This window comes from Manis javanica, chromosome 4 (genome assembly GCF_040802235.1).
Source record: "Manis javanica isolate MJ-LG chromosome 4, MJ_LKY, whole genome shotgun sequence".
Taxonomy (NCBI): domain Eukaryota; kingdom Metazoa; phylum Chordata; class Mammalia; order Pholidota; family Manidae; genus Manis; species Manis javanica.
The window spans coordinates 34661023-34687691 of NC_133159.1; the positions used below are offsets into that span (position 1 = coordinate 34661023).

At 47.3% G+C, this 26669-nt stretch overlaps 1 protein-coding gene across 13 annotated transcripts in view; it reads right to left on the reverse strand.

Moving 5' to 3' along the window:
* The window catches only part of ERI3 (ERI1 exoribonuclease family member 3), a 128208-nt gene that overhangs the window by 56643 nt on the left and 44896 nt on the right, over positions 1-26669 (reverse strand). For all 13 annotated transcript variants that reach the window (XM_037002254.2, XM_037002252.2, XM_037002251.2 and 10 more), the window contains one exon: positions 2732-2804. In XM_037002254.2, coding sequence (XP_036858149.1) covers positions 2732-2804 — 73 coding nt within the window. The remainder of the gene's footprint in view (positions 1-2731; positions 2805-26669) is intronic.

Sequence of the window (26669 nt, forward strand, 5' to 3'; positions counted from 1 at the left end):
CAAACATTGGCTAGCTCCACTCTGCTACAGGGGAAGTAGGTGGAGGTGAGAGACGTGAAAACCTGGCCATTGAAAAGTTGCTCTTCCTACACCATTTCTGGACAGGAGAGGGCAAATGAAAGACAACATTTTGCCTCTTCTCAGACTAGAGGCCTTAGGAAATGGGGATGGCGAATTAAGCCCCAGTTGCTTACTCACTAGGCAGGTCTAGGTGGTCAAGCAGACCAGGAACTTACCCACTTTTTTCATAAGGAAAAGCTCTGCTAGGGTAGTTGAGAAGGAGAGAAGAAAGGGAAGGGGGGAGGATAAAGTAAGATCGAGGGCAGGAGAGAACCCCATAAAAAGAGAGGCTCTGGGTCACATATGGGGAAAGAAGGCATGGAGTAAGACTTCTGCATAACACTCCCACGACCTTGGCAATGACCTCTCTGGCTTTGTTTTTAGTGTTAATCTTTGAAGGGAGTAGGAATCTTTGTGTGGTTTGCATTGAGTCATGCAGTGAAGAGGTCAGAATGATTGCCACACCCCTGGGCCTCCAGAGCCCTACAGCCTCCCTATTTTGAAGGGCTGCTGGCAAGGAATGGACTAAAGTTCAGAATTAAATCATTTCTCCTGCTGGGCTCTCAAATACAGCTGGAACATGATGTGGTTAGAGGGTTAGACCTATTCAGTTTACCTCCCAAGAGGCAATCACAAGGGTACCTAGGAAGAGAATCCTGTTTCCCCATGTACCCATTTCCCCCCTCTCTGCCTCAGTACAGACTGGCAGAGAACCAAGCTGAACAGGCTCTGAGTAGCTTGCCTCCACCCCCAGCAGCACCAAGGTAGCCTTGAGTGACAATGTTATCACATGGGTCAGCTGTTTTCCTGCCTTTTTGCCAAGGAACCTAGAGGCAGAGAGCTATCCATACACCAAAAGTCAAGTGAACTTTACAGAGCTATTGTTCATGGTCAGCGCCTGCCTCGCCTGGCTGGGCCATCACATTGCATTTGCCAAGGCCTGTAAGCAGCCTCAGATGCACTCTGACAGCTTGTATGCCGTCTTCCAGCAGCGCAGGTTGAACCACACCATACAGATAGCCTTGCCAAGCCCCGTGTGCAAGGGCCTTTATGGAGAAAACTATCAAAGATGAGTCAGCCAGCAAGCTGTTACACACTGAGCACATACTTTGTACCTCGCCTTGATCTGGCCACTGAGAGGACACAGAGAGGAAACAGACTCAGTCTCTGTGTTCCAGAGGGACATGTCTGCAAGGAAACACACAGACTCAGTTCCAGCACTCTGAGGTCACTAACATCTAATGTCAAGGAGCCTCAAGGCCAGAGATTGAACCCTGAGCTTCTCAACAGAGGTGACAGCTCAGCTGAACCTTCAAGGAGTGGTAATATGCCTAGTGAAGATGACTGGGGGACACTTCAGACAGGGGTAAAGCCACAGGCCAAGGCACCAAGGTAGGAAAGAGCCTTGCCTTCTCAGCCAAAGATGGGAGGTAGTAAACACCATTGCTCAGGTCCACATATCAGCAGGCACAGAGGGTAGAGATCAAAGTACAAATAAGCCAGAGCACAAAGGAACTGCATACAAGAAAGCAAAGTTCACAAATGTTGCCCCAAGACCTATGGAACAAAGTCCAAGGTCACTCTCTTCCACTGTTCCTCTGCATGCCCAATTAGCTCCAGCCCACACACATACCAGGAGCCTGCTGCTCCCCCTGCTTAGAAAGATTTCTCCTCAGATCCACATCCCACCTTCCTTGAATACACAGTTCAAGACCCAAATCTTCACGACACCCACACTGACTCTCCAATGACCTCTCTTCTCTGAGCCCCCTGGGAGCCACTACTCTGACCCATGGTGTGTTCTCCCTTCTCTGAGCTTCCTGGGAGCCACTGAGCTGAGCAGCGGCATGGGGTTTCTGAGGCTGCTCTAGGGCTGTTGCCCTTACATCAGAAAGATTTATGGGGGTGAGTCTCCCTAGGGGACTGGGACTCCTGGAGCAACGTTCGCAGAGCAGGGATCTGGGGAGTCTATTCCTACACCTCCTTTCTTCTGTTAACCTATAGACTAGGAAAGAAGAGTTTTCTGGGTGACTCATTCTCTGCCAGGGCCCACTTTCCAAGCCACAGGGTGGCTCCTAGCACACAGCCTTGGCCCCCACCCCCAGGTTCTTAGTGCTGTGTTAGTGCCAGTGTCCTCCCTCATGCTCAGAGGGAACTGAGCTCTAGTCCCCATGGTTCTTCTCACAAGAGCAAAGCTCTGCTGAGTCTAGGCAGGACCAAAGCCGGCCTGAACCAACACCACTTGACAACCAGAGGGAGATGCCAGGGTATCAGGAGGGTCAGAGGAGACAGACTAATGATCACATCAGAGAGGATACTTCCCCAGAGGCTCAGCTAGTGCCACTTCTCTCCTGAGGCAATGCAGCTCAGCCAGGAGATTCAGCTCTGAGAAAGAATCTGGAAAATCCCCTTAGTTGGCACTTCTTTGTACATCTGGGAGACATCAAGTAGAGTAGTGTCATACTCCACCCAGCAGCCTGGTCCACAAGCAGCTCCCCTCTCCCAGAAATAACCACAATCTTCTGTGGAAGGAGGGATGTTGAGAAAAGAGAAGAAAAGAAAGGAGGTGACAACAACAAAAAGAAAAGAACAGAGATGAAGGAAGAAAGCAAGGGAGAGATCTAGGCACAGGAGAACCAGAGGAAGCACCAAGTGGGCTCAGACACAGTACCTTTTTCAGATTAATCCACTGCTTGAAGTAATCCGCCACTGGCAAGCCCAAGCACTGGCACTGGCCCGGGAGCCTGGAAAAAATGGAAGAGAGAAGAGTTGGGCACAACCATGTCCCATGTTTGGGGTCAGGCGAGGAAATCCAGCACTGTCCACAGGGCAAATAGACTCGAAGGCTCACCCATTGGCCATGGGTCCCACCCCACCCAAGAAAGGCACCCTACCTCCTGGACACTGGACTCTAGACCCAGCCCTCAGATCCAAATGTGAGAACCTAGAGATGCTATTCAAAATACTATCAGCAGCTACTATTTTCTGATGGCCTGCAATATGCTAAGTATCTTACTTACATTTTCACATTATTCTTCAAAACAATGCTGTGAAGTGGGTACTGCTGCCTAGATTTTACAGATGAGAAAATGAGATTCAGATGGGTTACCTAAGGTTCCACAGCTAAAAAATGATAGGGCCAAGAACTGAACCCAGGTCCATCTCATCCCAAAGCCTACATTCTTTCCAATGAATTAGTTTATTGTTCTTTTGTTACAGCAGAGAGGCAGAGATATAAGACAGAAAGAGAGAAAGAGCACATGATTTAGATATAGCTGTGCAGGGGTTTCAGCTCCCATTTAAGTCTCCAGCAACAGGTTTTCTGCAGATAGAGACCCTGCAGAAGGATAAGAAGAGGGCAAGATTTAAACCAAGAGTTTTTGTCTTTTCTTTAAATTACAATTTATAAACTGTTTTCCCCTCTAGCTATGATGTTGTACCCACCCAAATTCATTCAACCAAACATTTACTGATGTTTAGTAAGTCAAGCACTCTTAACTCAAAAAGTAAGACTGAATTCCTGCCCCTAAGGGGCTCACAGTTTGTTCAATGGAATGGACAATACAAGAAATAGACAAAACTGCCTTAATTTGGAGCTGTGGGGTACATGAAAGGACAGAAGATGATACTAGAAATATCAGCTAGGAACAATCAGAATTTTCTTGCTAAGAGAAGAGCTTGGCATAGGCAACAGAGAGCTTCTGAAGAGCTATGATTTACAAAGACTGGTCTGGAGGCAACAAAACAATAGGACTAAAAGAGCTGGGTAGTAGCCAGAAGACTACACAGCCGAAGAGATAACAAGCAAGGAATAGATACAAGAGATGCAAAGGAGGCTTTGGTGACCAAATGGGGTGTGGGGCCAAGTGAACCTAATTCAAAGGTTTGTGACTTGGCCAGCTTCACGCTACTGAGACAGATACAAAGATGGAAGCATGGGGACAGAGAATGTATTTGATGCCCAGAGCAGACTGGCATTTAGTCCATTTTATTATTGTTTTTAGATTCTCTGCCCAAACAAGGGTGGACTACTCCCACTGCCTCACCCCTGGTATATGGGAGGAATTTGGAAATGCAAGTTTAGATATATGCCTGACATATGGGAAGCACACAATACTTGCCGAGAGTGAAGTGCCTAGGAGACAGCTGGCAGTGGGAAGATATCTAAAAGGGAGCTGGATATCCAGTTTTTAACAGAGGTCTGGACAGGAGATATAAACTGCTGAACCGTTAATGTAACTTAAGTAAAATTAAAGTTATGAGAGTAGATAAGTTCATCTGGGAGGAGTACGGAGTGAAATGAGCAGAGAGCCCAGGCTAATGTCTTGTAAGTTTTATTGAGCTAAAAAGAAACCAGGTCACCTCTGTAAGACCACTACCACACACAACAAACTCACTACATCCTACAACAGCCACATCTAATTTTAGACTCCTTCAATTCTTAGAACATCTTTCCTTAATACTAAGCTAAAATCCATCTCCTTGTAACTTCCACCCTGAGTCTGAGGTATATCTTTACAAACTAGAGAATGAGACTTCCATCTCTTCCTTGCAGAACACTTCCAAGATCTAGGAGCCCAGGAAGGTTTCCCTTCTCCAGGTCACATAGCCTCGGCTCCTTCAAGAATTCCACAGGAGATAAGGTACTGCAAGTCAGGATTCACCCAACCCACCCCCATCCCTGGACCTTTTTCAGGGTATCAGATAACCAAGGTCATACATGGCTTTTTGACCCCAGTTTACATCACCTATGGTCAACCTAAACTGTGGAAGTGAAAGCAAACTTCCCCTTTCTGGAATATAAGTAATTGATTTTTTTATTTTAAAATAAGTCTTTAGTATCAAATGCCATAGAATGGTCAAGATGCCAGCTGAGAAATACCCAGTGAATTCGGTATCAGTGGGCTGGCAGGGGCAGAAAGCAGCACGCAATGTGTTGAGTAGTACGAGATAAGAAAGCGAAGACCACAAGTGCAAACTTCTTTTTTGGAAGTTTGGCAATAAGAACCCAGTTGACATAGCTGGTTCTACTCAGCAAGTTCCAGGGCAGTCCAGCCTTCCCTTCATTACTTTTCAGTTATTTGACAGGCACTAATACTAAATCGATCCCCATGCTTCAGGCAGTATTATATAAGGACCTACTTTTTTAAGACCTGAGATAATCTTATCTGAAGGGAAGGTTCCTCTCAAACATTCAGGTGGCGCAGTGACATTAGCCATAGCCAGTCAATTTCCTGGAAGGGAAATTCTGGCTAAGGCCAACATGAGGAAGGGGTATCCAGGTAAAATGTCCCCATGAGGGAACCAAGGACCAAGAATATAAGGAAATTAGGCAAAGTCAAAGGACTAAAGGTAGCTTTAGGAGCGACAATGTAGTTGCCTTAAGAAGCAGAACTGTAATGCTTGGATAATTTTCTTATTTCCTTCAATTTTTCTTGCATATTCATTATTGCTGATATTTGTAAAGATGCTTAACTTGAGCTCAGCAATTTTTATTATTTATTTATCTATCTATCTATCTATCCCTGGCTTACATTAGAGTTTATTCTCTGTGTCATACAGTTCCATAGGCTTTGACAAATGCTTCACGTCACAGATCCACCACTACAATGTCATACAGAATAGTTTACTGCCCTGGAAGTTCTGGAGCTTCACCAATTCATCCCTCCTTTCCTCCTAGAAAACCCATGGCAAACACTGATCTTTTTACTGCCTCTATAGTTTTGTCTTTTCTAGAAGGTGCTATAGTGGAATCACATAGTATGTAGACTTATCAGACTGACTTCTTTATATATATAACTGACTTGACATTATTACATTTAAAATTCCTCCTTGTCTTTTATGGCTCAGTAGCTCATTTCATTTTATCACTGAACACTATTCCCTTGTACAGATGTGCCAGTTTGGTTCTTCAGTCATTTAGGGAAGGACATCTTGGTTACTTAGACTTTTTTTTTTTGCTATCATTAATCTACAATTACATTAGGAACATTATGTTTACTAGACTCCCCCCATCACCAAGTCCCCCCCACAAACCCCATTAGTCACTGTCCATCAGCATAGTAAGATGCTATAGAATCACTACTTGTCTTCTCTGTGTTGCACAGCCCTCCCCGTGTCCCCCCACTATACATGCTAATCATAATGCCCCCTTTCTTTTTCTCCCCCCTTATCCCTCCCTTCCCTCCTATCCTCCTCAGTCCCTTTCCCTTTGGTAACTGTTAGTCCATTTTTGGGTTCTGTGATTCTGCTGCTGTTTTGTTCCTTCAGTTTTTTTCTTTGTTCTTACACTCCACATATTAGTGAAATCATTTGGTGATTGTCTTTCTCCGCCTGGCTTATTTCACTGAGCATAATACCCTCTAGCTCCATCCATGTTGTTGCAAATGGTAGGATCTGTTTTCTTCTTATGGCTGAATAATATTCCATTGTGTATATGTACCACCTCTTCTTTATCCATTTATCTACTGATGGACACTTACATTGCTTCCACTTCTTGGCTACTGTAAGTAGTGCTGTGATAAACATAGGGGTGCATATGTCTTTTTCAAACTGGAGTGCTGCATTCTTATGGTGGAATTCCTGGGTCAAATGGTATTACTATTTTGAGCTTTCTGAGAAACCTCCATACTGCTTTTCACAATGGTTGAACTAATTTATATTGCCACCAGCAGTGTAGGAGGATTCCCCTTTCTCCACAACCTTGCCAACATTTGTTGTTGTTTGTCTTTTGGATGGTGGTGATCCTTATTGGTGTGAGATGATATCTCATTGTGGTTTTAATTTGCATTTCTCTGATTACTAGCGATGTGGAGCATCTTTTCATGTGTCTGTTTGTCATTCACAAAGAAGAATGTGAATTTCTTCTTTGGAGAACTGTCTGTTCAGCTCCTCTGCCCATTTTTTAATTGGACTATTTGCTTTTTGTTTGTTGAGGTGCGTGAGCTCTTTATATATTTTGGATGTCAACCCTTTATCGGATCTGTCATTTATGAATATATTCTCCAAGACTGTAGGATGCCTTTTTTTTTTTTCTATTGATGGTGTCCTTTGCTGTACAAAAGCTTTTCAGCTTGATATAGTCCCATTTGTTCATTTTTGCTTTTGTTTCCCTTGTCTGGGGAGATATGTTCATGAAGAAGCCGCTCATGTTTATTTCCAAGAGATTTTTGCCTATGTCTTTTTCTAAGAATTTTATGGTTTCATGACTTACATTTAGGTCTTGGATCCATTTTGAATTTACTTTTGTGTATGGGGTTAGACAATGATCCAGTTTCATTCTCTTACATGTAGCTGTCCAGTTTTGCCAACACCAACTGTTGAAGAGGCTGTCATTTCCCCATTGTACATCCATGGCTCCTTTATCGTATATTAATTGACCATATATGTTTGGGTTAATATCTGGAGTCTCTATTCTGTTCCACTGATCTGTGGCTCTGTTCTTGTGCCACTACCAAATTGTCTTGATTACTGTAGCTTTGTAGTAGAGCTTGAAGTTAGGAAGCAAGATCCCCCCAACTTTATTTTTCCTTCTCAGGATTGCTTAGACTTTTTGACAATCATAAATAAATTTGCTTCAACCACTCACCCACAGGTTTTGTGTGAACATACATGTTCATCTCCTTTGGGTAAATACCTGGAGCTGTGATTGCTGGGTGCACTGTGAGAATATGTTTAGCTTTGTAGGAAACTGCCCCACTGCCTTCCAAAGTGGCTGTACCAGTTTGGGTTCCCATCACCGATACATGAGAGTTCCATGGAGCCATATCCTTGGTAGCGTTTGCTGTTAGTGTTGTGGGTTTTCCGTGTTTCAGTAGGTGTGTAGTGGTGTATCGTTTTGATTCTCAATGCCTTAATAATGAATGAGTTTTAGCATCTTTCAGAGGCTTATTTACGAACTGTGTCTTTTTTGCTGAGGTGTCTAGATCTTTTCTCTATTGTTTAATAGGGGTGTTTGTTTTCTTACGGTTACATTTTGTGTTGACTGTGTATTTTGGATACCAGTCCTTCACCAGATATGCACTTTGCAAAGATTTTCTCCCAGTCTGTGGCTTGTCTTTAGTTAGCTTAACAGTGTCTTCACAGAGAAGAAGTTTTTAATTTTAATGAAGTCCAACTTACCAATTCTTTCCTTTCATGGATTGTTCATTGGTATTGTATCTAAAAAGCCTGCACAACACCCAAAGTCATCCAGATTTTCTCTTATGTTATCTTCCAGAGGTTTTACTGTTTTACAACTCCATTTAGGTTTATGGTCCATTTTGCAGAAAGTATAAGTTCCCCTGTGTAGGTTCACTTTTTTCCCCCACAGGTAGATGTCCAGTTGTTCCAGCACTGTATGTTGTAAAGATTATCACTGTACTTTCCCCATTAAATTGCGTTTGTACCTTTGACAAAGATCAGTTGGCTACATTTACGTAGCTCTATTTCTGATTTTGTTCCATTGATCTATTTGCATTTTCAACAACTGCACACAGTTTTAATTACTATATATATATAGCAATTCTTGAAGGTGGTAGTGTCAGTCGGATTTTTCTGCATCTTCACAATGAGAACCTGCTGGGGCTCCTAGTGGTGAAAGTCACAACAATGTGGGGTCCCCGCCAACAAGTCTGGGCCTCCAGGAGTTTTAAGCTCTGAAGTTATTCCAGCAGCTTCTAGTAATTTCTCAGTTACCTTTTAAGTGTCCCAGCAGCTTCTTTTCAGCAATTTCAGCGGGTTCAGTTCCAAGTAAGCTGTGATTCCCGTCTCTCTAATTTTTAGAGTTTCAGTTTTCCTCTGATCTCAGTTCTCTGGGCTATCTATGAGGAGCTGTTGATTTTCAGTTTGTCTTGCGTTTTTCTTGTTGTGGGACGAGAGAGATGACTTCCAAGTTCTTTGCATGTTGGGGAATAACCTAGTTTCCTTTTATACAAAAAAATTACATACATGTGATTGATAATTTTCTGTGTCAACTTGACTGAGTCAGGGGAACTCAGATTAAGGCTTATTTTTGGATGTGTCTGTGACAGTACTTTGGCTGAAATTAACATTTGAATCAGCAGACCCAGTTAAAGTAGACTTCCTCCCACAATGTGGGTGGGCCTATTCTTTGAGGGCCTCCCCAAATTCCTTTGAGCCACTTAGTTGTGAATTCCCAATCCCTGGTCAACATGACTGGACATTCTTTCTCAGGTGGCTTTCTCCACCATCCAGCCAGTCATGGTGCATGGAGTCCTTCTCATGCTTGACTCTCTCTGATTTGATCTTCTGCCTGAGCTCAGCTATTTTTAAATAATTATATGAAGGCCTGAGAGTGAAGAGGGCAGCAGAATCTGCAAAGGAATAGGTCAGGGGTACAGGCCAGCAAAAGGCAGGGATCCTGGGTCACTCACCTACCATATTCTCTCTTAGTTGACCCCAGTGCCCTGTGATTCTTTTAGTTGGCACAGGCCAGGAGTCCTGGCTGCGGCCAGCTCTGGGGAAGGAAGGGGCTCCCTCTTCAGCAGAATTACAAAGGTAGATGTCAGCTGTAGACATTTCTATCCTGGTGGGAAGGGTATAGCTCAGCAGCATCCTGGCTGCTCTACTTGGAGAAGGACCTACACCAGAGGGGCCCCTTCAACGGTAGACCAGACAGATTGCTGGGCTGCATATCCAGCTTCAGATACGGCTCAGCAGCAATCCTGAGTGCTGTCTCTACCTGTGGGTGACTGAAGCAGAGAGGTAGGGGACTATAATTCTCACTAGTCATTTGCAGGTACACATGCAGTTTGCGACTCAGAGGTATTCAGGCTGCTCAGTCCTCCAGCCTGTGGGTGGTCCCAGCCCTGTGATTCCAAGACACAAGCAGTAGCAGTACAGATATAGCAGGGCCCAGGCCCATCTCCTCAAGAGACAGAAAGCCAAGTGCCAGAACCTGAACTTCCAAGTGCCTCATGGGAAGAGAGTTACACATTTCTATCACAGAAACCTATCCCAGCTTAGAGAGCACCAAGAGAAACCCTGGGAAGAAGGCAGGTTAGAGTAGTTGTCATCCCCTACATAAAAGAGGAAACTGAGAAGAAAAAGGATTTATTTGATCATACAAAAAGCCAAGGGCAGAACTAGAAACGGGATCTAGGTCTTCTAGCTGCATAAGCTATCAGTCATGTAGATGCACTCAGAGCTCTTTTACAGTCCCTGAGATGGCAGGGTCTAGAGTCTTAGAGAGGCAGGTAGTATGGTGGTCACTGCACAAGGTCACACCTGAGTCCGTGGTTCTTAGGAGCCTAAGGCTAGGGTCAGTGGCTGCAAGTGGGTACATGATTCCACCAATTTATAAAGAAAAAGGATAAAAGTCCCCCTAGCACAAAGGTCTGAATGCTGTGAGTTCCTACCAGATACTGATCCCAGAAAAGAGCTACTGGCAGTGGGCCCTGGACTAGCCTGCAGGCATGAACGTGCAGGCAGGTTTATGGTACCCAGGTCTCCATGCAGCTGGAATCACTGGGCACAGAGCTCCTCAACTGCCCAAACATCATCTGGCCATGCTTATTACTGTTGCCCAATGAAATTTTATGCACCGAGTCCACAGGTGTGATTTCCCCTTCTTTATGAGGGTCAGAATGACATCACTGATGGCCAATAGAAAAGAGCCAATTATGTCCAGGCCATAAAAAGGAATGAGATTTTTTTCAATCAAATCAAAACTTCCTTCAGCTTCGCATGCAAGAGGCCCCCCTTTAAGGAAGGGCCCCCCAGTCCCTCCTACAGACTTTAAACCAAGGGATATGATCACTTTCCAAATACTGTGGGCCCAGGGCCAGAGAGAGGCTCCGCCTTTGGCATTTATCATGTGACCTTACTCTTATCACACTAACTCCCTAGGGTCATGATAAAAGAACATCAAACCGTACCCAAATACATCGGATTGGCTCCTCTATACTCCATCCAGGGGGAAGATGGGGTACTCCCCAAGTTCCCTTAAATAACAAAAAAGAAAGCAGAGAGCCCTCCCCCACTTAGAAAGAAGAAAGCAGTATGGGAGGAACAGGGGTATAAGAAACCACCCTCCCACCCGCGAGCAAGTGAACACAAAGTGAAAGGAGCCCAGCCTTCTACACCCACCCCTCATCCAGCCCCACCACCTGCAGCCCAGCCCTGGAGCTGGGCCCAGACAGCCCTGATGGCAAACAGGTGTGAGTAACCGGCGCCAGCCAAGGCAGGGGACTAGCTCATTAAGGGAACGCCACCCTCACTAATGGGTATGGGGAGGATGAAGCCATTGTGAGCCGAAGTCCAGCTTTGAAGATTAGGTGAAGCAGAGCTGGAGGGCTCTCTGCTAGAACTTCTAGGCTAAAGTAGAGGTGGCCAGCAGCATCCATGGAGGTCTGACAGATAGACTGGCAGATACCAACAGCCAGAACTAACCAGAGCAGACACCAGAGCTGGAAAAAGGTTACAAACACTATTCCTTCTGCACTTCTCTCTCTCCCAGGCTTAGGGACAACCTCAAATCAGGGAGATGCATGCTACTCACTTTTGGCAGATACAGGCTCTTAAAGAGGAAGAGGTCAGTTGAATCTGGGGCCACATTTGACCTCTTTCTACCTCTCTGGAAAGGGTGTGGGACCTAAATACTGCAGTAATGTAGGCTGTGAGTCCTGGTATTCAAAAGCTCTAGGATATGCACATATTGCTCACCTACAAGAGCAAACTATTTTGACCCATCTGATATATGGAAAGAGGGGAATGTTGAGGAACAAAAGTGAAAAGCAGGGAGAAAGGCTCTGTCTTCTTTTGTCACAGCTTGCTGGTGGAGGCATGAAAGGCCCAGCCTGGGGAATAAGTAGGCCAGCAGACTCAGCCTAGCAGCTAGATGGAAGTTCCTGCCAAGGGACCTCTATGAGGGGTGGGTGGGGCTTGTTTCCATGCAGGGTCTCTACACTTGTTGCTCTGATACAAACATTCCTGCAGAATGCTGTCCCTGGCTGTCCGGCATCTCAGAACTGCCACATTTCCTAGGCTTCTTTCCAAGTCCCACCCCCTCTGGGTCCTAGCCTGGGAGACTTACCTAGTCAAAGCCTCCACAGTCAGCATGATGTGAGTCTGCATCCAACACGGGCAGGCCACCCGGCCGAGGCAGCACTTAGCTGGGGACACAGCTCTTTGTCTCTCCTCTTTCAGTTCCCCCAACCACAGGAGATAAACAGACCCTAGGTGACAAACAGGCCGCCTCTCACAATCACTTTTCCTCAAATTGAGGAGAGGAGCTGTTGATAGATGGGCTGGAGTTTGGTTATCAGGAAGGGCTGTCAGCCAAAGGTGCCTATCTCCTCCCCCACTATGCAGGGCATCATTACACTGTGGCATCCAGGTAAAATATGAGCAAGGGGAGGGAAGGAATAAAGACGCGAAGTCTGGCCTTCCACACAGAGCAAATTGAGCTACAATGAGAACGACACGAGGCTGGGACGTTAGTTATCTGCCACGACACCTTTATCTCTGTGCAAATTGGTCCTTCCTCCCCCACTGCATTCTCTTGTACAAACATAGGCAGGCACAATGTGTCACCACTGCAATAGCACAGCAATTTAACCCGAATTAGTGAGGGGGTCAAGTCAGGAAATAGGGGTTTCTTATTTCAACAGGTTCCTTAGTCTCTGCTCTGAACCACCACATTGCAGGGAGTTGGGTAAAGAGAAAGACTCGTAATTGAATTCACTCACTTGGCTGCTGCTGATGTATAAAAAATTAATGTTCAAGCCTCCTATTTATCAAAGCCAGTTAGTTTCCATCTCACCTATGAGGCACACCATGACAGAGGACACAGCCCAGGCCACCCTGGTGGGCTGAGCACCCACTGCATCCAGCCAATGCAGGGATTGGCAAGAACAGGGAAGGAGAGAAAGGTGCTGCCCAAAATAGTATCCCCATGCCAGCAACTCCTCTAGAAGCCTATTGGATAGAGTGCACTGTGGGGGAAAGGCAGGGAGTCGGGCTTACACAGTAAAGGGTAATCATATTAAAGATGATCCTAGACAGTTCAAGAAACCTCTTCAGTCTAGAGACAGAAAAGGCATTCTGCTCCACCATCCCTCCACCAAGAGATGTCCATGGTGTTTCTATCAGTAGCACCTGTCTGCCCCCAGACACACACACAGCTGTGCTGAAAAGGAGAGCCAGTGCTGATAACGCTAACAAGGCTGAAAGTGCAGGGGGTAGAGGGGCCAGGTGGCTTCCAGTGGCTTCCCCCACTGCAGACCCTGGGGCTAGAAGGTCCCCTAATTGGGGGTGGGGTCGGGGGAAGAGTGCAGTACAGCTCCCACCCAGCACAGAGCTCTGCCACACTAAGAAACAACTTGATTGAGTAACCATGTGTCCTTGGGCAAGTTACAGTACCTCCATGCCCACTGAAGGTTATAGGAGTCAGCCAAGGGAAACATTGTGTAAATAAGCACTCAGAGAAGGGATTCTGACTATAAGGTCAGTGGACACCAAACCTGTAACAGCCTCTGGAGATGCTTCCAGGCCACCTGAGTTGAGAAGACAGTGCCTTAGTCAGAAAAAGGCTACCGGAGAAAGCCTTACTGAGGATGACAGGGAAAGTCCCAGAACCACTCTACAGTTGCAAAATGAATTCCACACTGGGACTCAGTTTCCAAATCAGAAGATTCAGCATGCAAATAGGAGGGAACAGAAGCCAAGGCCCTGGTCTAGACACAAAATAGGAGATGATCTTGCAGGACCACCCAGAAGATAAGCACAGCATGAAATAAAATGGTCACTCCAGAAGAGCCTACTGAGAAAGGGCCACCTCATTTCTGGTGATGGGAGGGCAATGTTGGGGGAACTTACAAAGACTTAGCTTCAATCCCCTTTGCTCACTCACTCACGTGCCTGCACATACACACACACACACACACACACACACACACTCTGTCCCTCCATTCTTCTCTGCCTGCCCACAGCCTTAGGAAAATGCACTGCCGACTTCTCAGCCCACTTTGCCCCCACACTTGCCCCCATCCTCTGGGACAGCTGCAGGTTACAATTCCAACCACAGGCTTCAGAAAGATGATACACTTGCTGGAGCCTGCAAAGGGTCAGGAGAGAGTACTGTTTGAAATACCAGCATGACAGCTGGCTCCTTGTCTGTCTCTTCCTCCCCCACCCTCCTCCCCAAACTTGTCATGGCACAAGAAGTCTGTAAGCAGCCCATCAGCTTTAAATATCAGTGTGCGTGAAGCAGGAGCACGAGAGCGAGCGAGCGGGAGGCAGACAGCGAGCGCCTCTGCCACCACTGCCTGTCAGGGAACACTAATGAATTTCACCAGCAGCCATGCTTCAGATGGGGGGTGAGATGGGGGCGGGGAGTTTTCTAGGGAGAACTCTCACAGTATTAAAACGTATTTTCCCAAAGCCCTGTTAATAAACATTGCTGCAGAGTCAAGAACGACACCCTGCCACTAGGACTGCGAGGCACGGGAGAGGTTGGGACAAGCCCTGAGGTTCTCCCAAACAGAAAGGGGAGTGCAGGTGTGAGGCTGGAGGAGCCAGCTCAGCCCTGCAATTAGGAGAAGATCGCCATTACACATGCTCATCCCATAAAGGCCTTGGGATGCCTCATTGAGAGGACAAAGACCAGAAGGAAAGGCCTCAGCAGGCAGAGATTCTGAGCTGTGCCTTCCTGGCCAGACTCACTACACTCCCCTCTTCCCATCAACTTCAGCCAATTCACTTCACAGTGAGGCCCCATGGGTAAGGGGCTCCATGCTCTCCTTTCAGATGTAGGGGAGGGGAGGGGAGAGGAGGGAACTCTGGTACCAGTTCCAATAGGAGGCTACTCCCCACAGATGTCAGGAGCCAGAGTTTATTATAATCTCCATTTTGCAGATAAGGAATTATGAGTGGTTGAGAGAGATGATGAGACTTTCTTAAGATCCTACAACTAGTAAGTAGTGCAGCCAGAACTCAAACTCAGGTCTCTTTTAATTCTAAAGGCCGTATATTCTTTCCACAATACCATGCAGCTTCTCTGAGGAAGGGCTGATCATCTCACTATGTGTCCTCTACGGCCAGGCCCTGCTCTTCCCCTTCCTCCCTTCCTTCCCACTGATACACACACACCTCTGGCCTGGGCCACAGCTGCCATGTAGTCCAGGGCTGGGCTCCAAGCCAGGGTGAACCCAGCCTGACAGAGAAAGCCCTGGGAGTGAGCCAGGCCATTACCTGAGAGTCTCCACAGCTCAGAGGGCATGGTTACAGGCATAAGCCATCCCTCGGGTGCCCTCTGCTCAGCTCTGATCAGCAGTGTCTGATCTGGCAGCAACCTGCTGTGCAGGGGGCAAATGACATTTAATTTCCTCTGGGTTTCCCTATGGTACAGACGAAAGGCCGTCACCTGCGTCTGGGTCTGGCGGCACAGCTGGAAGTGTTCCCAGACATGCTGCTCTGGAGGGTCCCCAACAGAAACCAGGACAAGGCGGGTGCAGAGGGATGCCCCACAGGCCAGGCTGCCACTCCTCCCAGAGAAAATCAACCTCAAGTCCACACTGCCAAGCAATTGCTACAAGCCTCCAAGAGGCACTGTGTATGTATATAGTGCCTCCCTGCTCCACTGCCTTTTGGCCCACTGTCAACTCTCTCTACTCCCATTTCTCCATCATAAATGACCACATGAAACACACAAGTGCCACAAATCCCCTGTGGAACAGTCTAACAGGCACCTTCCCAGGGCCACAAATACTCTAGGAAATCAAATAACACCTATCTCTCTAGACCCTCTCTAGTGAAGCAATAAGACAAGTGCCTCTCCAGAGTCCCTCCCTGGGAAATCCTTCCAGGGAAAGGGCACAGTGCCTCACCTGTTGTGACAGAGGGAAATGTTGGGGCTGCTACTAGGACCTGACCAGGGCTCTCTACCACAATGGAATGACAGAGGCCCCAACAGGCTCTCTACCCCAGGAGTGGGGTAGGTAGAGGATGAGCAGGTGACAGGGTTCCAGAGCAGTCTGGTCTGTGTCCTAGTGATGAGCTATTCTCTTTTTGGCCAGAGAAATCAGGAGCTCCTTAGCAGTGTGAGCTGTTTCCAAGACACCTCAGTCATCTCCCACTACAGTCTCCACCTAGCCTGTGGCCATCTTGACCCTTTGCCTGAGCTGCCTTTGTGTGGCCTACAATGCCCTCTGGAGGCTCTGCAGAGAGGCATCCTGCAAGCATTTGGAATCTGGGATGCAGTCTGACCTTTCCACCTCACTCAAGGACACCGGTGGCTGTTCCCCTTATGCCCTAGCTGAGGAACCCCCTGCCCTGAGCCCAGCTCCCCTGACTCCTTCAAAACATGTAAGCACTTGGCCTGCACAGTCACACTACTGGGTGGGCATTAGAACAGGCCAGTGATTTTTAAACTGTGCTCCATGGAGCTCTAGGGTTCTAGGAGGGCTATCAGGCTACTTTGTGGACTAGGGAAGGAGGAAGAATAATGGGCAAGGACTTGCCCCCACTTCAACCAGAGCAGCTCAAGTTATATATATTTCACAATATCTGGCTTTCTTTAATACGTTGTTAAAAATTTTTTCCTACTAAAAACTACCCATTTGGTCTCCCTACTGTACTCTTCTGGGTTCACATGGCATTGGTTTTGTATATTCTTTGTAGTGCTCCCATACTCTACCTTGCTTAGCCTGTGATTAGTTATGCATGTGCTGTGCTGATCTTTCTGTCCTGATCACCTGGCAGTCCTATAGTCCAAGCTCAGTACTAACAGGCCTGGAGCAGTTCTCAACTAGGGCTGGAATGCCAGTACTTCCATGATACACAGTGGCTGGTGCCTTCAATGGCAGTTTCCAACAGTATTCCTTAGAAGAGAAGAGCTGCAGTGAAGGGAATGACATTTATAAGAAGGTCCTAGTAAAGACATGTGGCACATGCCACTCTTATATCACCAGATGGAGCACAGTAGCCATCATCATCAATCATTTAACTCAACCTCCGGGGGGCTTTTGCATCTAGCCAATCTTAGGGCAAAATGTAGCATATTCTAACAGGAAACATCACTCGTTAGAAGTTTCCAAACCCTGAATGTGGGGCCATGGGAACAGTCTGATGCTCATCAAATGAATGCTCAGTGGTCTGTTCCCTTGTAGAGGAGTCACTAGTCTCATAGTTCTGTTCATGGGACTAGAAATGGGGAGAGCCCATAGGCTCCATCAACCAAGCCCACTGCCTGGGCCTCCTTGTCCAGTTAGCTTAGAGAGGGGCTGGGGGGAGACAGGGGATTGTGGTCCTCCTAGCTGAAGCCACTTGTTAATAGGGCCTAGATTCCCTTATCCCTGGGGAAAAGAAGGTAGCAATGAGCCCTGTCTCCCACCCCTCAACCCCATGTGCCTCTCAGCAGGGCCAGGGATGAGAGCCATTAGTGTGTGCCTCAGCAGACAATGGGGAGGAGAAGTCTCCAGAGCAAAGGACAACTGCAGCAATTAGAATGCAGGAAGGTTCAGAAGCTATTTAACTGGGTGACCCCTGAGGTCCCTGCATCTGACTCCCATCCCTGGATAAATATTGTATGAGAGGGGAGGGGGCGAGAGAGGGAGCCAGAGAGCGCTGTTCCTCCTTCACTCCTCTCCCCAACCCACACAGCTGCCTCCAGCCACACACCAGGAACATTATTTACAGCCCTGACAGTCAGAGCCATCACTCTGCTAACCAAGGGGGAATGGACAAAGTCGACTTATCAAAAATTGACTATGGCAACTGAAGAAGAAACCAGGGTGGTGGGGGAAGGGAGCTAAGCCAACACTCAGATGCAGGGCTTCTCCCACATTCTGGGTCTTCCCACATTCTGGGTCCAGATGGGAAAAATACTCTCCATCCCCAAAACCACTGGCAGGTGAAGCGGTCCCAACTGGCAGAGTAAATCGAAAATGGAGCCTCCTCCCACCTTTTGGGGGCCCTATAATCGAGAAACTCCTGGAACTCGTCACTTAAGTGTTCCTTGGCAAAGACGGGGAGTCCTAGCTACCTGCCCAGAGGAAGCAGAAATAGCCACATGCCACTTATCTAGCTGGTCTCTTAGCTGACCTAGTGGGAAAAGCCATGAGCAGGAAAGTCAGATGCAGCAGAAAAGGGTCAGAGTGGGGGAAGAAGAGGAGAGTGTTGGAGTGCGGGCTACGCCTCAGCCCCCACATGTGCTGCTCCTCCAGTCCTGCTCTAATGCACCCTGACATGCCTCTGAAGACAGAGAGCTGTTTGCAGTCAGCACCGTGATTTGTTAGTAATTATTTCCATGGTGTCACATTGCTGTCACTCTGTTAACAAAGAGACAGGATGCCTCGGGCTGCCTGCAAGAAAGGATCGCAGAGAAAAAGGCCTGTCAGGCTCCTGGGATTCTTTGGGCTGCCTGGCTTTCTTCCCCAACCAACATCCTCACAGGCTTTGGAAGAAACAGTTTTACAGAACTATCAAGTCTGAGTCATGTCACCCTTTAGCCAGGGACACTGCAAATTTATCCCACCCACTCACAGCTGCCCTTCCCAAAGCCTTACAGAGCTAAGCCTCGAGAGTCCACAGATCATTCAGGCATGGGCCACTATGCCAGCTGCAGCCTTGAGATCCCTGGCCTTTATCTTTCAAGGCCCTTGCTTCCTGACTCTTCCTCACCGGGGTGTTCACAAGCCTCTCATGTTCTCTTGGGAGCCTGACAAAAGAAACCTATTTCAGACCAAACTGAAGCAGCCACCCTACTGGCATGGATGGTGGTTAGGGAGAATCTGATGGCAAGGCATCTTCCCACCTCAAATCTGCCAACCACAGCTCAGGACCAAAGCTGCTCAGGTGCCAACGCCCCAGGAACCTCCAGCCACCTGTGCACCTATGAGGAGATCCCCACAGAGCTGCCCTGTCGTTCCCAGTGGCTGGATTGGTACAGCATCTGCACTAGGAGAAGTGGTGGTTTGTTTTATCACAAAGTAATGTCTTCATTACTCTGGCTGGGAATTAGAGGACAGATTGGCAAGCGCTGACAAAACAGAGGTCACTCACCTTACAGGCATGGAAAGTTGAAGATTAATTCTCTCCTCTCACAGAGGGAATCAGACTCCTGGATAGTGGAAGGGAAGCACCAGTATTGAGAAACCCTTTCACTGCCAAGCAACAGCAATAGCAAAGGACGATGAAAGCCTGCAAGCCCTAGAGAGGTTCTGTCAAGGTGGCAAGAGCTGCTGCGCCCACCTCCTGCAGAATCCCACACTATGGATGAGTCTAGACAAGACTAAGATTCTTCTGGCATGGTGGTCCAAAAACCAGAGGGCAGTGCTGGCTGCCTGCACTGGACTGTAAACTCAATGAAGGCAGGATGTTCTGGAAGTTTTATTTCTTTGTTCACTGCTATATCCTCAATACTTAGAATAGTACAAGGCCTATGTCCAATTGGACCATGTCCATGTCCATTGGACCACATGTCTAAACAATTGGAATTAGGTTTTAAGGGATGAGGGCAGGGAAATTCTTGTATCAGATTGAACATTCACATACTCGACAAATATGTACTGACAGACTAAAGAAGGTGTACAGTCCAACAAAAGGAGAACAGATAAATGGTAGTACAGAGACATGATGAATACTACACAACTATAAAAAGGCTGGACTGCAAATACATACAACATGGATGATGAATCCATCATATATTATGTTGAGCAAAATAAGTCAGACAATAAAAGAGTACATCTTGTATGATTCTATTTATATGAAGGTCAAGAATAGGTAAAACGAACAAAAAGTAAAAGTGGTTACCTGACAGGGGGAGGGCATTACTGACTGGGAAGGGGCACGAGGGAACTTTCCAGGATGATGAAAAGGTTCTTTACCTTGATCTGGGTGGTGGTCACATAGGTGCATACTTGCATAAAAACATATCAAGTATATGTTTTACATCTGTATACCTTATAGATCCTACTGTACCTATGTCATATCTCAATATCTAAAAAGATTTTTTTTAAAAAGGGTTGGATCTCAAGGGTTACAAAAAGAGCTTTAAAATATATATATATCTCACCCAAAGAAAATATTTTCCAGAAGCAACAGTGGCTTCTTTTCCTTGTAGTTCACGGGACACACTCTCCACCCTTCACTCTATCTGCCAGAAGACAGAGGAGCCCAAACAAATGACCAAGTCCAAAGAAGGTGCAAAAATATTTAAAACACAATGGAGTGCAACCTGAGTCCTAGGCTCCGGTGGTCACGACCTGGCAGGAGACTCCATGCAGCCTCTTTCTTACAAGGCAAGCTCTAGGAAAGCAGAGATACTGTCTATAGTCAAGCCATGCCCCCAGCTAGTTCTGAGGCTCTCTGAAGCAGCCTATCAGATTCTGCCACAGAGCATAGGGCCAGATTTCTAGAGACTGCCCTGAAGAGCCTGACATAGAACCAATTTGTCTTCCTGACAAGCGGGACAGAGACTGACTGAGGCTACCCCAACTCCGGAGTATGGCAAAGGTCTCAGGACCTACAGCCCTTCCTGCTGACAAGAAGGAAGTGGTAATGGGGAGCTCCATACTTCAGTCTGTGGGGCCAGCACCAGGCAGCAATACTTGCCACAGGACCAGTTAAGCAGTAAAGAACCATCCAGTCAGCAGCTCTGTAGCAGGCAAAGCATGAAGCTCCTAACATAAACATCACAAAGCCTAATCAGTTACTACACAAATATCTTCATTTTTATCAGGGTTTTAACTGAGCAAAACTTCCATTCCAGGTGTTCTAATCACCACTGAAGTGCTTTAGACCCTCTGACACCTTCCCAAGGGTGAGGAAATGAAGCCAACATTGGAGTCCCACCATTCATCCTAGAAGTGCCCAGAAAGTAGAACCTAAGAGGCGCTGTCTGCTGGGGAGGGGGTGTGCTTGGTGACCAGACAACAGAGCTTCCCTCCCTTGGCCCCTCTAGATCCAAAGTTCTTCCAGAGCAGACCAACTTCCCCAAACACAGGCTCTGAGGGAAGGAGGCAGGCTGGGCTGCCTGTTGACCTGTAGTCTGATAACCACATGAAGCGTGAGAAGGGAGTGCTGGTGGGGAAACCAGGAGCTTGCTCATGCTCCACAGAAACCTGCTCCTGCCCTAGAGCCGGCCCAAAGGAAATGGACAATCCCACAAGCCCACAATCAGGAGCGCCTTTACCACCCATCCCAGGCCCCTGGATGTGTGCAGGAGGGAGCTCGCATGTGTTTGTGAACAGGCTGGCCCCAGACACACGTGGGCATGTGCACTCTCAGGAGGAGGCGGGGCACCCCTCACTGCTCCTAAAACTTAGAATTCTTGGCCCAAGGAGCTGTCCAGCTAACGAGGCCACCCCACCACCACTCCTCTGAGCACAGCAGCCCGCCCCGCACAACTGGCTTCAGGTGGCTCTTCTTTAATTAATGGCATCCCAGGCTCTGCAGGGAGCTTCACCCCACAATGAATGGCCCTCTCTCATTAGAGGCAGGCCTGCCATGATGTATTCAGGGCGAGGGCCAGGATTCATTTCCCTGTCTGTGCGTTGGGGATGGGAGGGAGGGTAGAGGCAGCAGGGAGAGATTTATATCGAGTGACTTGGATTAGCTGCAGCTGAAACATGACCCCATCAACTCAAGCTGCCTTCTTGGGGCTAACCCGATGTACCTCTGCTGACGAGAATGCTCTAGGGAAGCCGAAGGGAGGGCAAAAGGTCTGGTTCTCATTCTCTCTGGGCTTAGGCTGCAGCTCGAAGGCCCAGAATTCCTATACAACCTCCAAAACATGCTCCCCACCCAACACGCACACTTTGTGTGCACCGTGAGCCTGGCCCAACACTGAGCCAGTCTTGCCCAGCAAGAGCCTCTTCATGGCCAGGAAGCTGCTCCACTGGCCTCAGAGCTATAGGACTGACCATGGCTGTCGGAAGGCTCTCCTGCTTTCTGAAGGAGATACTGCCACTCCCTACATCCGAAAAGGAGGCCACAGCACAGTAATTTTCCCATATCAGCTGTCTAGACAAGACCCAGGTATTTTCTGCCACGGGGCACTTCAGACCTCAGGCCACCCAGCACTAGGGAAATGGTAGGCGGTAGTCTGACAGGAAAACATGCTGTCAGCCATCACCTCACTATAGTGACCCATTAGGCTGAACCCCACATCTAGGGTGGGGAGATTCTTCCCCACCACTTGCCTGGTGCCACTTCATGGGGATCACAAGACTGGGGTCTTCCAGACAAAAAGGAAAACATGGGCCTTTAGTTGTCCACATTTCCAATGTACTTCTCACAGAAAGAAGGCCACCCTTCATTGTTAGCCATACAGATAGCTGTTGACCTAGGAGCAAGGTAGGTTCAGGCTGGCAGAGAACAGCACACAGCCCTATAAGCACCCCCTGCAAATCCAACTAAACTTGATGTTCAGTTTTGCTTATGCTTGGGAGAAAAATCATACATCAGAGCTTATTTTCTCCCTATCCTCAGCCCTTTTAGAATGCCCAATTCACTGAGAGCTAAAAGGTGCTCCCTCTCCTGCCCTTGCCAGCCAATCAAAAAGTTGCTTTGGAAGCCTGTTGTGTCCCTCCGAGGGACAGGGCAGGATGCCTGTCATCTGTACACACACTCAGTCCATGTTATCCATGCTTCTTCCTGGACCTCGTGCAGAAGTATTCATATGCCCTTCCTTCCCTACTCAGAAAGAGATGTAGCTCAGTTCCGCTTTGCTAAGCCCTATTTGGCAATGTGTCTAAACACATGCAAACTTAATTAGTTGAGGAGGGGAGCCCAGGCGCTTGCAGTGACAGATAAAAGTATCCGGAAATGAGATAAGCCAGGACTCCTAGCGAGTTCTGACTCAAGCCCCTTCTCCCAGCAGGCTACTAATCAAAGGTGATGCAGCTCAGTGCTGGAATCAAGTGGACACCCATGGGCAAGGGGCAAGGCTACCATGAGCTTAGTGACACTATGAGATGCCCCACGTGCTCCCAAACAAACTACAGGATAAAGGTGTCTAAAGTGATATTGGCAGTGGTTTCCCTAAAACAGATCTGAGAATTCATTCATTTGTAGCTTGCCAAGGAGGTTCTCAGACAGCTCCCAATTATCCCCCATATCAAAAGGAATAAAACTGTCCAAACCTCCACCAACACCAGACCAGACACCAGCAGCCTAGCATGCCAGAGAACATCCGAGGTTCTGCCACTCACTGCAAACAAAGGAGAGGAGAAAGAGCATTCCCACCATATCACAAAGCCATGGGCCATAAAGAAAAGCAGCAGATGGTCAGATGGCATAGTGGTTAAACACACGAGTTGAAGAGGCAGAGTGCTAAGGTTCAAAACCCTGCCACAAATTAGTGATGTGCCCTTGGCAAATTAACTACCTTTTGGAGCCCCTGTTTCCCCATTTGTTTTAAAAAAACAAAGTTATAAAAAGATTTTATTTCATAGGGTTGCGGTAAGGATTACATGAGATAATTTGTAAGCAGCACAGCGGGACTCCTGGTATGTAATAAGTGCTCAATAAATGTTGGCTATCTTTATTATCTGATATAAACCTTCCCACAGCAGCCCTAGCTCTCAGTCTTGGAGGCACAAATCTCTCAGACAGAGCCCTTTACACTGTTCCTAGGACCAAATTCCTCCATGGCCCAGGCCTGTGGGCCATCACCTAGTATCCACTGGGAGGACCCAACACCCAGTGCCAGCAATGAGAAAATCTAGGAGCTTTCTGGCATTAGCAGCATACTTCTCTAACTGCTGATACTCAGGTTAGTGCAGGAAGGTCTGAGATTTCTCCTTTTGCTCCTTTCTTCCTGAATCTACCCACTATCAATCTCTGTCATTCTTCTTGAGCATGGATTCCACAGGCCCACTCCATTATTTAGGTATCATTTATTCAACAAATGTTCATTGAACAACTGCTACATGTCAAGCATTGACCTAGGGTTATAATGGTGCCCACAATCTAGTGAAGGAGAAGACAAGTAGAGGCAGCTACAGTACAAATTCATGTGCAATTAAGTACATGTGCTCCAAGAACACACAGGAAGGTACCTGGAGAAAGATGCTATGAGAGATCCTTAGGAATTGGCCAACTAAAGCATCTGGCTGGTGGAGAGTGGGCATGGGGATGCATAGAGCATATTGAGAGCTGAGGCTAGAGAAGTAAGCAAGAGCTGTGGAGGCTCAATAAACAGGGTGACTTTGCCTTGAGGGCAAAGGGAGACTGTAACTGTGTTCAGTAGGCGTGTGACATGATCTGCTGCAATTAGGAGAATGGAACAGAAAAAACAAGACTTGGGTCAGAGAGAATATGGTGACCTGAATAAGGCAGTGGTAGTGGGGACGGAAAGAAGGCAATGATTTTGAGAACTTCTGGGAGGGAGAATCGACACGATTTTTGTTGTGGCTAAAGAAAGGAATCCAGGATGATTTTCAGTTTCCTGACAGAACTATAGCATAGAGAGTACCAGTCATTAGTTGAGGGAAGGTTGGAGGATGAGGTGTTGGGAGAAAGAAAACACCTGAGCTTTAAAGGACCTGTGGACATCCAGGTGGCGATACAAAAGCCATAGCTGGATAGGAAGGCTTGGGGTTCAGATGGCAGATGGAGAAGATTTATTTTCTCCAGTGGGATCTCTGCTGCCATGTCAGTTCCCACTTCTTAGTTGGAGAAAAAGATCAGAAGACATCAGCCTACAGGAGATAGTTGAAGCTACGGCAAAAGATGAGATCACTCTGATAAGTGTACATGTACAGAATTAAAAGAAAAGATAGCTAGGACAGATCAAAGGAACACCAGTATTTAAGAAACACCAAATTTAAGAGAAAAGTAAGGAAAGAAGAATCTGCAAAAAAGACTGCGAAGAAAAGCCAGAGAAGTAGGACACACAAGAAAAGTAAAGATAAAGAATGTTTCATGAAGGTTGAAGTGGTCAACTCTGTTCAGTGATGCCAAGAAGACCCAGCCTGAACCCTGGCAAGCAGGTCACTGGCCAAGCCTTTCAACCCCGTCTCTGCCCTCCATGGGACAGTCACTAACCCACAGTGCTCTCCCAGGGGGGTGGCCCCATCACAATGGGACTTCACTCTAGGTGATAACAATCTCTACTCCTCATGTCTCGGCCAGCTGCTTGACTGCAGCCCTGAGGAGCCCTCTGTAGTCCCTGTTGAGTGGACACCCCCCAAGTCAAACAGTGAGTGGGGTAATTTGAGCAAATATCTTTAGATCTCTAGGCTTTCTAAAACCTAGTGCTCAAATCTACATTTTCACAGCACCAACAGAGGGGTGTGGTATGCACAGCTCATGAGGAAAGCAGGGAAAACCCTCAAGCCAAATACCAGCCCAGCATTCACACGCTCAACCCCCAGTGACAGTAAAACTTCCCTTTCCAAAGCTGAGGTTACATGGCAGTCCACTCAATAGACTCTGAACAGGCCCCTGGACCCTGCTCCACCACAGCAGTGTCTGAATACCCTGACCCTCTCCAAAGACCCACTTCCCAGACTGCACCAAGGGCCAGGTCCTCCCTCATGTCAGCTCTTCCCTAGCCCCCCCCCCCACCACCTTTGCCACTCCTCAGCCCCGTCTTCCTGATCTGGCCCTCTTCTTAGACCCACAGGCAACTAGGAAAGCCTCTGGTCTGGCTTCTCAGCCACTAGAGCTGTTCAGCTGGTGAACTAAGCTGCAAGTTAAAATCTGAGTTCCTCGAGGGTAGCACCTGGGCAGGTACACTTCTCACTCTGCACGAGCTCTTCCTTCCACCTCGCCAGAGATGGATCCCCTGTAGATTCCCTGCCTGGGAGACAGAGAAGAGAGAAAGTGGGTGAAAGAACACTAACCCCAAAAGAAACTTCAGGAAAAAGCAAGTAAGGCAAAGGAAAGGTAGGTTAGGTAGCGAAGGCAAGCTGACCAAGAGCCAAAGCCGTAACAATTGTCATTTCTTCAAGAACTTTAGAAGAAAAATTAAATCCATACCCATTAAATTAAAACCTACCTTAACAGGATCTGTGACTATAGCATCAAAGCCCACATAAACCTGGAGTATCAAGTCATCTGGCTTTGACAACAGAAGGACACAGAATGGGAGCAGATTTCTTTTTTCCAGTGGGATTTCTGCTGCCACTTCAGTTCCCATTTCTCAGTGCCTCACTAATCAGACCCTTTCCAACAAAAGTGATGTGAAGCTGACTGGGGGCCTAGGGGGTTGGGAGAAAGGAGAAGGACAGCCATGAGAAGGAGCCACGGTTTCAGGGAACTAGAGTAGGAAATGAAAATATTTGCTGAATTCCTTAGACTTAGTTAAATCTGAAAATGGATGTCAAAATAAGAAGCAAGCCACATACTAACAAGTTGTGGGTGTCAATTTAACACTATCCTTGTCAGGCTCAGCAGCAGCCTGTACCAGGCGCATGAAAAGGTGATGGTTCTGATGAGAGCCATCTGATGAGAGGTTCCAGGAACACCGATAAGCTGTGCACTGTCACGCAGCACTACTTAGGTTTCCTCTCTGGCTGTTTTTATTTTGTTACACATTTAATTAAGAGCCTTCCCAGCAGTTATGTGGAGTCCTGCTTCTAAAAGGCAGCTACAGAGCTCCCTTCCCCCAGCTCCTGCCACTTGACATCTGCTTCCTTCCTGCATATTCTTTTTCAGAGCTT